The sequence below is a fragment of the Solea senegalensis genome, linkage group LG3 (genome assembly GCF_019176455.1).
Source record: "Solea senegalensis isolate Sse05_10M linkage group LG3, IFAPA_SoseM_1, whole genome shotgun sequence".
Classification (NCBI taxonomy): domain Eukaryota; kingdom Metazoa; phylum Chordata; class Actinopteri; order Pleuronectiformes; family Soleidae; genus Solea; species Solea senegalensis.
The window spans coordinates 18,098,988-18,113,495 of NC_058023.1; the positions used below are offsets into that span (position 1 = coordinate 18,098,988).

At 36.9% G+C, this 14,508-nt stretch overlaps 1 protein-coding gene across 3 annotated transcripts in view; it reads right to left on the minus strand.

Annotated features, from left to right (window-relative positions):
• Positions 1 to 1,881: 1,881 nt before the first annotated feature.
• Positions 1,882 to 14,508, minus strand: part of mkln1 (muskelin 1, intracellular mediator containing kelch motifs) — a 52,439-nt gene continuing 39,812 nt past the window's right edge. For all 3 annotated transcript variants that reach the window (XM_044020190.1, XM_044020191.1, XM_044020192.1), the window contains 4 exons: positions 13,367 to 13,506; positions 11,769 to 11,871; positions 11,467 to 11,521; positions 1,882 to 3,269 (listed from right to left, as the gene is read on the minus strand). In XM_044020190.1, the coding sequence (XP_043876125.1) occupies positions 3,148 to 3,269; positions 11,467 to 11,521; positions 11,769 to 11,871; positions 13,367 to 13,506 (420 nt within the window). In that variant the 3' untranslated portion in view covers positions 1,882 to 3,147. The remainder of the gene's footprint in view (positions 3,270 to 11,466; positions 11,522 to 11,768; positions 11,872 to 13,366; positions 13,507 to 14,508) is intronic.

Genomic DNA, 14,508 nt, shown 5'->3' on the forward strand with positions numbered 1-14,508 from the left:
AACATTTAACACCTTCAATCTCTTCAAACCAAACATTGGTTGTTTTGGCAGTGTGTTTTAGGTTGTTGGCTGCATGATGAAGGATCTCTCTTCATCAATCGTTACATAGGCAGACAAAATGTTTCTGTAGACCTCTGAGTTCATAACGCTGCTGTTATCATGCGTTACACCAGCAACATCAACAAGCTCGTCTCAGAAGCCCAAGCCATGCCATCACCTCCACTGTGTTTCACAGAACAGCTTGCATGTTTGGGATAAAGAGCAGATTCTTTCTTTCTCCAAACTTTCCATCACTTTGCCAAAAGGTATAGAGACAAGGTTCTAAAGTTTTATGGACAAAGATTAACCTTTATCAAATTCCAATCAGACCATCCAATTCTTATTGCCTTTTTCCTCTGTATTAATCTTTTGATGTAGAGCCAAAATATTTTCATTGTAATGCAAAAATAAAGGAATAGGCCTCACTGATCACAACACTTTAGCATGGGAGTCATGTTTGGGCTGGAGCAGGCTCACCATTTATATTTTTTTAGATGTTGATGACAATGGGAAAATATCAAATTGCAATTGCAGATATGCAATGTCATTGTGAAAATGAAAAAGTTTTTTGTTTTTTTTTTAGACAACAGTACATTTTCCTTTACCTTGTTGTGCCCTAAGACAAAGACACTCGCTCAGAAAACTTGAACAAATTGTTACCTTTCATGGTAACAATTTGGTTTTAAACCAATAGCATGTTTGTTTAAGAAAATAAATGTAATCATTGTGAAACACATGGGTTTTTTCAAAGATTTTTCTTTCAGACTGTGACAGAAAGTGAACACATAAGACACATTGACTCGAGATAGAGGTAAAGCAGGGTTTTCCAAACGGCTGTCCATGGCACACTGCAAGGGGATTTGTAAAAATATTTCAGAGACTCCAGTTTGAATGGAGATGTTTATTTTTTTTCTCTTTGTATATTGGCCCTATGATTAACTGGTGATCTGACAAGGGTGTATCCTGCCTTTTGCCCCTTCAGCTGGGATGGGCTCTAGATCCCCAAAGTCCCTCTGCAGATTAGTATTTGAAAATAAATTATATTAATCACTGTCCATTTTTAAAACTCATCTTAAAACCCATTTTTATTCCTTGGATTTCAACTCAGTGTTTTATTGTTTTTATTTCTCTAATATTTTTTTAGTTTTTTATTGTTCTAACATTCTTGTTGTTTAATTGTTTTTATTGTTTTAGTATTTTTATTGCTTTACTTTTTGTTTTATTTCTTTTCATGTACAGCACTTTGTCTCAGCTACGGCTGCTTAAAGCGCTTTATAAATAAAGTTGAGTTGAGTTACTCCCGCTGAAAAAACAATTGTGTTCAAGACTCACTACCACCAACTGCAGTCGACACCAATCAGCAAAGAACCCAAAATCAAAGCATGATTGTGTGACAGAAGGACCACACATTTGTTGTAGTGGTTTGCACTCTTGCCTTTGCAGCAAGAAGACCCGGGTTCGAGCAAGGGCCTTTCTGCATGGAGTTGTACTCCCCGTGTGTGCATGGGCTTCCTCCCACAGTCCGAAAACATGCAATATGGGTATTAGGTAAATTGGACACTTCAAATTGACCTTAGGTGTGAATGTGAGAGTGAATGGTTGTTTGTCTCTCTATGTGGCCCTGCGATGAAATGGCAAACTTCCTGTCAGCTGAGACACAGCACCGCACCCCCCGAAACCCTCCTGTGGAGGATAAAGCAGTAGAAAATGAATAGATGGATACCTCTAGGTAAGAGTGGTCAGATTTCTGTGTATGCAAATTAGATGGTTGTTTTTAATTTTTTACCAGGTAGCATTTGAATTGTTACTCATCTCTGCTATATAAACTATGTCAATGCACCAAACATTCAAACAATTTAATTATGACGTCAGAAAAAAAACAGCTTTGCAATGTGCGTTAATTAGGGTTCTTATAAGATATATATAAGTAAACCTTATTTAATTCCTGTCCACCACATCTGTCTGTGAGGTTGACTTTTCAGTTTCTGTAGTATTTTTTCCGTATCTGTTGATTCAAGTTTATTGACCTGATGTTATTATGCTACCACTGCAGTGAAAGAGAAAAATATAAAAGCCACAAAAGAAGCGATGATTCTGGGCAACTCTTGCAAAAACAAAATAAAAAAACTTGCTACTCTCAGCACATTGAGAAGCAATTAGGAGTAGAGAGGGTGAACTATCCCCAAAATTGACCAATGGCCACGACCTGGTGTGCTATTACTGTCTTTGGCACTCCCTTTAAGCCCTTTCACATCAGTTTTTATTACTGTAATACTGTGGCAAAATGTGTTTCACCTGATCAAAATCTGGATACTGTCAAATCCTAGTGAGTATTACAAGTAGAGCGAGAAGGTTTCTCTGAGTGAATCTTGGCGTTCTGAAGGAGGACAAGGAGCATAAACTATGTGCTCAATTTAGGAATCTTCAAAGCTACATTTATGAATAATTCATTTATCTGTATAGTATCTAAACCCATTGAATTAAGTTAAGTACATAAGTAAGTGAGAACAGAAATCTTACGTAAATGACAACCAAACCATCAAAACATAAGCTGTAATTAATCGATGTGTCCTAAGATTTTGCATATAAGATTCAATAATTTGGGAGAGTAGCAGATAGCTGAAACATAGCGGTAATTTTAATTTTAATTAAACTAAAAAAGACCACTTTTTGCTTTCACTATAATGTGCCTGAATATCCCATCATACTTTTCTTTCCCTCAAACATGTGGATGCCGAAAGTGGACGTGGAAGATATTTGTGTGAGTAAAAATATTAGCATTTTCATAGAAAAAAAAAGACTGAAAAGAAAATAATGGAAATCTTCTGTTTTGGACTGAAACACAGACACACCGCAGCTGATGAAGTCTTTGTGAAATGAAAGTAATGTTAATGTGTTTATGACGTTCACCAATATTTACACAGATTGTGACATCAGCATGTCACAGTGATGAAGCAGAGCTAATCCACACCAAGTGAACTTCCACAAAGAAATTTCTGGAATAGAAAGATAACTAGTTTGGTTCATCCATCAGTTGCTTGGGCTGTATAAGTCAGTCCAGTGGGTGGAGAGATGGGTGGTGGAGGGATGTATCAGAGAGGGGAGGGGCTAAAGGGTGATGAGGTCTACGAGGTTGCCCTTGGGCGGAGTCATACTATCTGGGAAGAAGTTGACAAGTGTGTCAAAGAGCTGTGTCCGCTGAGCATACGTCTGGTCCACATCTGAAAAACCTGACAGTGAAAACAGAAAAAGGGGAAACAACTGTTACTGTTTCTGCTCTTTACAATTATGGCATGTATGTGTATCAAGTGTATCAGTCAGCTTCTAAATCACAACTCGTATCCCACAGGAAAAAGTGGAAAATAAAAAGGGGAGAAGAAAAACAGAAAATCCCTTAAAGTTGACTGAGGGTAACTCCAAAGTAATATTTTGAAAACTAACATCAAAAAGAATGCCAACTGTTTGCTAAATCAAAACAAATAAACATAAGCAAAAAACACTCACACATTTATCAGTGTAATTATAAAAACTAGAATTTGAGAGAATTACAGTTATCATGACACTATGATTTTCTGTTTAAATTAGTTTTCCACTATTTATTTTTAACTACATGTAAAGTGGATCAATCCCATTAGGTTGGTGTTTCATCCTTTTGAAGTGTTGTTGGGCAAGATGTCCACTGCCATTCATGTGTGTGATTGATATGCTGTATTGCAGTTATTAGTGAAATAGTGAATGTGCTTTAAGTGGTTCCTAAGCAAGCTCTATCTAAAATAAACTTGAGTCAGATTTAGTCAACTGGCAGTTTATGCATAGAAATCTATTTCATTATGGATCTTTTTTTGTCATTTCTATTCTTTATTGCTAACATTAGATTACTCATACCTGTATTTTCTATTTTCTATTCTAGTTGTATAACAGCACACATTTTTCACAGATTTGTTCTTGTAAAAACAGTGTGACAATAAAATAATATAATAGACAATAATTTTATTTTATAATAAAATAAATACATGCACAACATCAGGGCACTAAACCTTTTTATTTGTAGAGTAAAATACCTGTTTACAAAAAACTCCACTCAATTTACTATTTATTCCAAGTTAACCATTGATGTTATTGAATGGTGAAAGATGTAGCAACTCATAATGTAATAACAGCTCATAATGTAACAATGACTTATACTGTGACAAAACTGTTATTATCATCATTTACCTCAGAAACAAAGGTACAAATAAAGCAAAAGACATGGGTTTCAGCACCTTAATAAACCGAATATGTGAAGCTGAGTAGCCTATTATTTATAACTGTATTCTCACATTTTATTGATGTATAAAGTTGTGCCATTAGGTGGCATACATGAGACTTGTTTTGGGCCTCTGAGACTGTCCTGCTCACCTCTACTGTCTGACTAGTGCAGGTAAGCGGCACTTTTTGTGACTTCTACAGTTCAATTAATATCCTCGTTAAATCAAGTCATCCACCATTTTTCTTTAAAATATTCTGTGTATTAATATTTTCGTTAGCACAATGTTGTATGTTTTAGCTAGCTGCTATTTCTTGTGATTTAGCTAGCAGCTATTTCATGTGTATTAAGATTTCATATAGGATAACATTGTATCTTGTAAGCATTTAGTATCCGACGCACAGTTTTATAAATCAACACCTGGGACTTGATTCCCATGCGTGAAATTATTTTTAGAATAGTTTTTTTGCATTGTTTTACCATTCTGTCAGCTGGTTTTGTTGCATTTGCATTGGTGTTTTACAGCGTGACTTCCAGCTGTGTTGGGGTCAGTTGTCTCCCTGAGCAATGTGGTCTTTCCTCTGAACTATTCCAGTACATTTAATATTAATCAGTGGTTTTAACACGTAGTGCAGCATTTCAATACCTACCCGCAGAAATCAGTGCCTCTATGACAGAAAACAAAAAGTGGATGCCTGTCTGACACAAAAAATAATAATTTTCATGTTTGTGTATACAAATTAATAGATTAAATTTCATCGGTATTTCACAAACTGCCATGAGATTTGGTTGTATTATTTGTTTTATGTACATAGCAATAAGGATCACTTCTACTATGGTGCAAGTGAATCTCATATACAAGCCCTGTGGAGGGAAAAAACAGAAAAGATGCCCAGCTACCTAACAGTGTTCAATAAACCACACAAAAAATGAGTTTTGTTGATTTTTTTCTTTTTTACTACTTTATAGTGTAGCATCTTATCATCAAGCAAGTTTACTTTGTTCTACCTTTTTCAATCTGCCATTAACCAGCAACATGTAGAGGCTCATCTCGGTTCTCATCTAGGTTTGTTGTCAAATTATTTGTAGGGGGGCACAATTGCCTCGCCTCAATGTTTAATCAATTAATGTTGTTTCATTTACAGAAATCGTGGGCATAACAATCTTGGTGCTGTACACACTGGGCCATTTGATTGCTGACATTCAAGGCCATGGAAATCGAGTGATTGATGATGACCATCGCTCCAATGATCCTGAGGATGACATGGTGTTAGGATCACCATGTGATGTCCCACATGTTGACCTTAACACAGTCCATCAAACTGACCCTGATATTGTTCCTTCTGTTCCTGATGATACCCTCTTGGTTGTTAGCCCTAACTTGCCTTTGCTGATAGTGTCATCCATTATCCACTAATGGACGACACTGGCGTGGCTCAGAGGTTAAGACTGGTACGCTGTGTGCGAAAGACATCATGGTCGCAATGGTCGCAAGTTCGACTCCACGCCTGGCTGATTGTACTGTTGTGCTGGGCACCTTCAACAGAGTTTCCAACTTATTCAGAGAGCTAACCCTGCCATTCCTACCAAAAATGTACAGTTAGGCCCAGAAATATTTGGACAGTGACACAGGTTTTGTTATTTTAGCTTTTTTTTTTTAATAGCTAAAATATTTTAATTTGAGAATATTCACATCCAAATAGGAGCAAGGGTTTAGGAATTACAGCTCTTTAATACGTAGCCGCCTCTTTTTCAAATGACCAAAAGTAATAGACGGCTGCATGTCAATTGTCATAAAGAGAAGACTTCATGAGAGTAAATACAAAGGATTCACCACAAGGTGCAAACCATTAATCAGCCTCAAAAATAGAGAGGCCAGAATTGACTTTGCCAAAAAACACCTGAAGAAACCAGCGCAGTTCTGGAACAGCACTACCTGTACTAGAATGATGGGAAGAAGAAAGTTTGGAGAAGAATTGGAACAGCTCATGATCTAAAGCACACCACATCTTCTGTAAAACATGGTGGAGGCAGTGTGATGGCATGGGCATGCATGGCTTCCAATGGCACTGGGTCACTAGTGTTTATTGATGATAAAAATACAGAAGCAGTCGGATGAATTCTGAAGTGTATAGGGATATACTTTCTGCTCAGACTCAGCCAAATGCAGCAAAGTTGATTGGACGGCGCTTCACAGTACAAATGGACAATGATCCAAAACATACTGCAATAGCAACCCAGGAGTTTTTTAAAGCAAGGAAGTGGAATATTCTGCAGTGGCCAAGTCAATCACCAGATCGAGCAGATCGAGCAACCCAATCGAGCATGCATTTCACATGCTCAAGACAAAACTTAAGGCAGAAAACCATAAACAAGCAAAAACTGAAGACAGCTGCAGTAAAGGCCTGGCAAAGCATCACAAAGGAGGAAACCCAGCGTTTGGTGATGTCCATAGGTTCCAGACTTCAGGCAGTCATTGCCTGCAAAGGATTCTCAACAAAATATTGAAAAGTAACATTTTACTTAGGGTTATGTTTATTTGTCCAATTACATTTGAGCCCCTGAAATGAGGAGCGTTTGTATAAAAATAGCTACAATTCCTACATGTTTAATCATATCTTTTTGTTCAACCCATTGAATTAAACGTTGTAGTTGTTTCATTTCAAATCCAATGTGGTGGCATGCAGAACCCAAATCATAGGGTGACCATACGTCCGTATTTCCCGGGACATGTCCGTATTTCACGTCCTGTCCCGGGTGTCCCGGGTTATTTTTAGAAAGTGAGGAAATGTCCTGGTTTTTAAAATTACCTTCTTTGGACCATTACATTTACATGCACTAGGGCACTGCCCACGGCGCTGCGTGCGACGTAGCCTAATCCCCGCCCCTATGCTGTCAGCCCTATTAATCAGAACGTAGACAACGTGACTGTCAGTCATACGCAAGCAACATGCCGAAGCGCAAGTGCTCGTTTACCGACGAATTGCTAAAGAGTTTCCCGGCTTTCAGATCGGGTCGAGACAAATGGGAAGCCTTGTGCACAGTGTGCAAAGCAGGCACATATGTCTCGGTGTCCAATGGAGGTGCAAGAGATCTGAAAATCCACCTGGACACAGAGAAGCACAAAACAGCTGTCCGAGGCGAGGGTAGTGCTAGCTCGATCACACAGTACTTTCTCAGACCAGGGAACGAGGATGCAGTGAATGCAGCGGAGGCTGCATGGTCATTTCACACAGTGAAACACCACAACCGTTACAGATCCATAGACTGCACTAGTGCATTGCTCAAAAAGACCCTCCCCGATTCAGACACTGCTAAAAAGTTAAGTTGTGCCCGAACTAAGACCGAGGCTATTGTTGATAGTGTACTGGCACCGCATTCTGTAGAAGTGGCGCACGAACTTAAGTGAAGGATGTTAAGATGCGACATTATTTCTTTCATTGTGCTGTTCATTCATTACAGGAATTGTTGACTCAAGCATTTTGAATAAATACATTTTGAATAAAATTATCATTTGTTATTGGAGTTATTGTTATTGACTTTTACTGAAAAGCATTTTTAATAAACCAACTAAATATCTTGTTCTATCTATATAATATAATATACCGGTATAATTGAATAATAATAAAATACTATTAAAGCAGCAGCATCCTCCAAATCAACCCCCCCCCACAAGGTGTCCTGGTTTTCCCAAATGAAAATATGGTCACCCTACCAAATCATGAAGATTGTGTCACTGTCCAAATATTTCTGGGCTATGTGATTCTTTGGTTGAATGTTTAAATATTGAGACGGATGAAGACTGCTGTATAAATATTAGCAGGTTATATAAAGCAGCTGGACACAATAGTGGCCTTCCATACAAGATCAGGCAGCTCTTCAGCCAAAATACCAGGTGGTTTACTGCATGGATTGTGATTCGACACAAATCCTGTGGATGTTCCATACAATCAACATATATTGGAAGAAATAAAGTTTTTTTTTTTCTCAAAATCACATTCACCTGTTCAGCCTCTGATCATGACTTTTGTGTTTTTTTTACTTGGGTGTACTAACAGGGTAAAGAATTTCTGAGCTCAGTGAGCTGGTTCATGTTTTGTATGACCCCCCATGTCTGTTCTTTAAGTATAGTTTCACAAGTTCCAAAATAAAGTGAATGTTGAATGAACATGTTATGCTGCTTGTATCATGTATTTAATGTAAGTAGTAGGAAAATGTTTATAAGCATTTATTAAATTGGCATTAAAGAGCAGCAATAAAAAACAGCATTTTAACTCTAAGGTCTTCATCAGGCTGTACAGAAAGATAGAGTGTTGACTTATTTATTTGAAAAGAACTATATTTAATGTGTTTTTAATGTAGAAGTTATTGATTCCTGCATTTATTGTAGCAATAGAAAATGCTCTTAAACTACTATGAACTACAGTCCCCCCCTTCCCTTCTCCACCCTATTACTGTAGTGCCACCTATGTACAAAACATAGTCAAACACAGGCCTCCACCTCTAGGTGAATTATAGTAGTCAATGTGCAGGTGTGGCCATTCTGGAATAAATGCTCCACCATGTTTTGCAGAAATTGTCTGATTCTGCTTACATACAGACAGACAATCAGAGAGGTGAAAGCAGGTCCTTTCACCCTGCAGGAATGGCAAAGGTAAAAATGGTTATAATGCAACACTTTTGTCACGGTATAAGTCATTGTTACATTGAGCTGTTATTACATTATGAGTTGCTATATAGTTGGGCTCATAATGTGTTACTTACAGTACACAGATCTCTCTCAGTTAAACTATATTTCATGTAAACCATGGAAACAGACGGGAAATTGAACTGAGTAATTCAAGCTCCTATGTTGACATACAGTATGTAGAATTTCAACAACATCAACACTACTGCGTTTTCATTGAATATCATGCTTAAATTGGATATGCCTGCTGTCCAAGCCCCCCAAAAATTTGATGTTTGAAAAAACTGGTGCACTCAAGTAGTTTTAGTTTAGACAGGGCGAAATGGAGATCTTTGAAAACGATGTGGCAGTTACCAAAATTACAATCCGCGTATCATTTGTTTTTCATAATAAAACCAAAAATAATAATAATCATTCTGATTACAAAATCATTTTGATTACAAAAAACAGTTGACTCGTTTTTACAATTTCCGATTTTGTGCTGAAATGTGAAAAAGATACTGAGCCCTTCCCGTTAAATCCATGGATGTATTAGAAGAACTGGATAGAACGCCGCAATCCGTGTATCATTTGTTCTTTTCATATTCAATTTTCCAAAAAAGATTCCAAAATCGAAAAATGAAAAAACAGTTTGTTATTTCCTCATTCGTTTATGAATGGAAAGATTTTGATTTTGATATTTAATTTGTCCGATTTGTGTGAACCGGAGGTTATTGCCTTCTTCGTGTGTTGCACTCGTGTGCAACGTTAGCCTTCAAAACCATACTGAGGATCAATCATCTTATTCAGAGGAACAAACGGGTGACCGTAAAGGAAGATGACATGACAACCGAAAAAATCGGCAGGATCTTCCAGGTAAGTTATTGTAGTTTCATCTAAAAATAAGTCCCGTTTATTCTGTAAAATTGCACTGATGTAACTTTAACTGTTAGCTATGTTATTTCATAGCTAACGTTAACTTTACTAACATTGAACTGAACCCCTTCCTTCACTGTTTACATTTGAAAAGGTACATGGCCCCAGTCTCTACATCACCGATGACAGCAACTTAGCCCTATTTCCTGGGCCTGATGGCCACTTTAGCACTTTAAGTATCAGTGTGGAGGACTCATAATTGACTTTGCTGAGGATGCCCATAACAGAAGCCTCAAATTCCGACTGTGACCATGTGATGCACTGAGACCTGCGCTCACTTCACCACTGATTCCCGGGGAGGCTGCTTGTCTTATTGTCAATATCTGTTCATAAAGTTACTGATAAATGTGATTAAATTCGAGTTGAAGATAAACATGTTGAGTGAAAGAAGTTATAAAACTTCTTTTAACTCGTTATTATTATTCCTAATAATTTGATCACCAGTCTGCAGGTTTTCTGGCCTGACTTTATTTGAATATTTTATGATTATTATATTAAACATACATTGTAATTATAATGATAAGTTAGCTTTATTTGTAAACCTATACAAAAACAGTTACAAATTTGAACTTTGAAATTTAAACCAAAATACAAAGCATAACAATGAAAAAAATTCCATTCATGATTAATATTCAATGGAATTGTTTTTTTTTTAATCATCATAAAAGCACTTAATGTTGTCATTATTTTCTTGGACAATAATATATAAAATCCCTGAATTCTGTGACAGCAGAATTTTGTATTTTACAACATTTTGATCACAGTATATCAGTATATCAGAAAATCAAGCAAAAAGGGTCAAATTACGTCATTATACTTTTCAGCTTACTGTATTCATTTATTTACAAATCCATGGTTTAAAACCCAAAGTAAATGTGCCTTTGGTATTCCTGAAATCCGCTAGCAAACGTCATACTCCCATCATGCCTTTCGCTGTTCATGGACACCCCGAGCAAGTCAAGAGCGTGAATGGCTCGTTCACATAGCCAAGAGGCATTATGGGAGTAACACTACTGCACATCTCTATGGGACGCACAGCAATACATCATGTCAAAATTGGATTAAATGAGAAACACTCGTTATCCGTTATTTCCATTTCAGCACAAAATCGGAAATTTTGTTATATATATTTGTATATATCCGTTTCTTCATTTTGATTTGTAAACAAATATTGTGAACAAGTTGGTTTTTTTTATTTTTGGTTTTATTGTGAAAAACTAAAGTAATGAACGATACACAAATTCATTGGCTTCTTGATTAGCCACAAATTTGCAATCACTCGTAAACGAAAAGCTGTGTCAACAGTCCAATTTATGTTGTCGTGTTTTAAATTAAGATTAAAACATCATTGTGGTTTCTTGTTAATACTTTCTGAAGATTATCAGTTTCCTGATTTTACCAGCACGCACATATGCAGTGGCCCTTAAAGGTATGGAAGTATATTAATTCTGAATTGGAGCTGAAAGCAGTTTGATGCAGAATGTTTTATCTTTCAAAACCACATTTTTAAGTGAAAACATAGTAGGGTGGATGTAGTCTTACTATGTAATTAGGTCATAGTATGTAATTAGGTTTTTACCCAGTGGGATGAAATCAGAGCCAGACTTGAAGAGAGCAGAGGGCAGGAGCTGAAACTACAAGCACAAGGCAGTCTGAGTAACTTTGACATCTTACAGTGCTGAACAATCAAACAGCTTAAGCAGATGAGGCTCCCACTATGGTCATTCTAACACTACATCCATCTTAACTGTCTGTATTTTTCTGTGCTTTAGCTTTAACCTCTTTTTAAAAAAGCACACACAACAAAAAATATCTTGATCTGTAACATTTAAAGACAACAAACATTCATACAAAAATACAAAGCCAGGAACATTTCCATACCTCTTGGGTCTCACCGGGGTCTGTGTGGTCCACAGTGAGAGACAGATCATTCTGAAGGTACTTTAGTGCAGTTATTGGCTCTGACTGAGCTTTTTCCTCAAATCTGAAGAATAAAAACACATAACACAAAAAAACACAAATATATGACCACATTTAGAGTAACTAAACGCTAGACTGCAAAAGACACAAGGCACTGCATTTTTAGTTGTGGGTCTTTAACAGTGTAAAATGTCAACCCCCACCAACAAATGAACATGAAACATGATCCTAATGCTTAAAATTAAAAATATCAAAACACAATCAAATAATTTAATGTCAGTTTTTCCATTTTTCATGATCTTAATTCTTAATATACTAAATAATAATTTATAAATATTTGTAAAATGATTAATTAAGCATAATAAAAAGAGAAAGTACTCAAAGAGAGCAAAGCTCCACCAAAGCTGCTCAATTTCCACATCACAAAGCTTGGTTTTATTGTGCAGGCTCAGTTTTTTGTTTTTTTAACTTACTTAGTGTTTATCATGTTTTCATTATTTATATATGTGTGTGTGAGAGTTTATATACTGTGTATATTGTCAGTTCAATTGTTATTTTATATTTGTAGGGTTTGTACATCACTTTGGTGAAACTAAGTTTTTTTTGTAATGAGCTATAAAATGTAAAATTTAAGAACTTCTTCCTTGGGCCATATTATAAGTCAAAATATGTCCTTCTTCTTTTTGAGTTATGCTGCTCACAAAAAGTTAGACAGACAGATGGGGCCCAAAAAAATAACTTTGGCAGGTGTTGAAATAATACACTGCACTCCAGGTGTTGAAAAAGTTACCACCTGGATTTAACTAAGCAATTAGGCAAGGGGTTGCTGCAGTTGTTCAGGTCTAGGTTCAGCAACATTATGTGCCCAAAGAATGAGGTCAGCTGACTATCTGAATATACTGAATGACCAGATTATTCCATCAATGGATTTTTTTTTCTTTCCTGATGGCACAGGCATATTACAAGATGACAATACCAGGATTCATCAGACTCAAATGAAAGAGTGGTTCAGGGAGCATGAGCTATCACTTTCACACATGGATTGGCCACCACAGATTCCAGACCTTAACCCCATTGAGAAACTTTGGGATGTGCTGGAGAAGGCTTTGCGCAGTGGTCCGACTCTCCCACCATCAATACAAGATCTTGGTGAAAAATGAATGCAACACTGGACGGCCAAAGTTTTGGTGATGTCAGTGGGTCACAGGCTTGATGCAGGATTTGCAACTAAAGATCAAGTCTTATTCACTTTAATCCTTTTTAAGTCTATCTGTTCCAATACTTTTGCTCACCTAAAAATGTTGCGTTCTGTTACAAATAATGGTATTTTCTAAATTGTGTATCAGATTCAGATGTAAATACCTGTAAGTCTCATGTTCATCTTTAGATGTGAAACCCACATGTTTTCAGTCTATGGCAAAATTAAAAGAATTGGCCTCACTGTTCCAATACTATAGGAGGGCACTATAGTTCAATATTAACGCTCATAAATGTGTATCACATAAATTAAAGGGAGACATTAGTTTGTAGCAGGTGCTGGGGTTAAAAGAGCAACACACCTGTATTTCCTGATGAGGTATCTGCAGTGACGAAGAAGATACTCCTTAGAAGGCCTGCACAATTTGAGAGACCAAAAGTCATCCAAACGCATCTTGGGAGAACAAGACTTTCCAGGGTTTCCACCAAAGAGGTAATGAACCTGGAAAGAAAACAAATTAATCAAATATTCAATTCCATCCTTTAATTAACAAAAAACCTAACAAAGTGAACATGAAAATTAACACCAAATGCTAAAATTAAAACCTTGATCCACTGCTGAACATTTGGTAATGGGCATAAACATTGCAACATAAGTTAATTGTGGAGTTCCACATGGCTCAGTGCTTGGCCTATACTTTTTTACTGTATATATGCTTCCTTTAGGGAACATTATTAGAAAGCACAACATACACTTTCATTGTTATGCAGATGACACACAGCTATATTTATCAATGAGGCCGGATGAAATAAATCAGGTTGTTCAACTCCAGGAATGTCTTGAATTAAGTCCTGGATGGCCTGTAATTTTCTACTTTTAAACTCAGACAAAACTGAGGTCTTTATACTTGGCCCTAAACACCTTACAGGGAAAACCTTCTGGCCACATTGTCACTTCAGATGACATCACCATGGCAAGTTCCACTGTGAGGAACCTTGGAGTTATTTTTGACCAGGAAATGTCCTTTCATTCACACACAAAGCTCATTTCCAGAACAGCCTTCTTCCACCTGCGGTACATTATGAAAATTAGAAACATTCTGCTCTTAAACGATGCTGAAAAACTAGTTCATGCTTTTGTTACATCTAGATTAGATTACTGTGACTCCTTATTGTCAGAATGTTCCAACAAGTCTGTTAAAACCCTTCAGTTAATTCAAAAGGACGAGTTTGGAGAGACCATATCACTCCAGTGTTAGCTTCTCTACAATGGCTCCCTGTACAGTTCCTCCTCCTCACATACAAAGCACTTGATGATCAGGCCCCTTCAAACCTGAAAGAACTAGTTTTACCTTATCACCCTAACAGATAACTTATAACTTTTAACTTGATACAATTGTTGTATAATCTGGACCTTGTCTCTTTATTCTGCTTCTACCTCACCGTTCTCTTGTCCTTTCTCCCCCCATCTATTCCCCAGCTCTCCTCTGTCCGTTTGTAACTA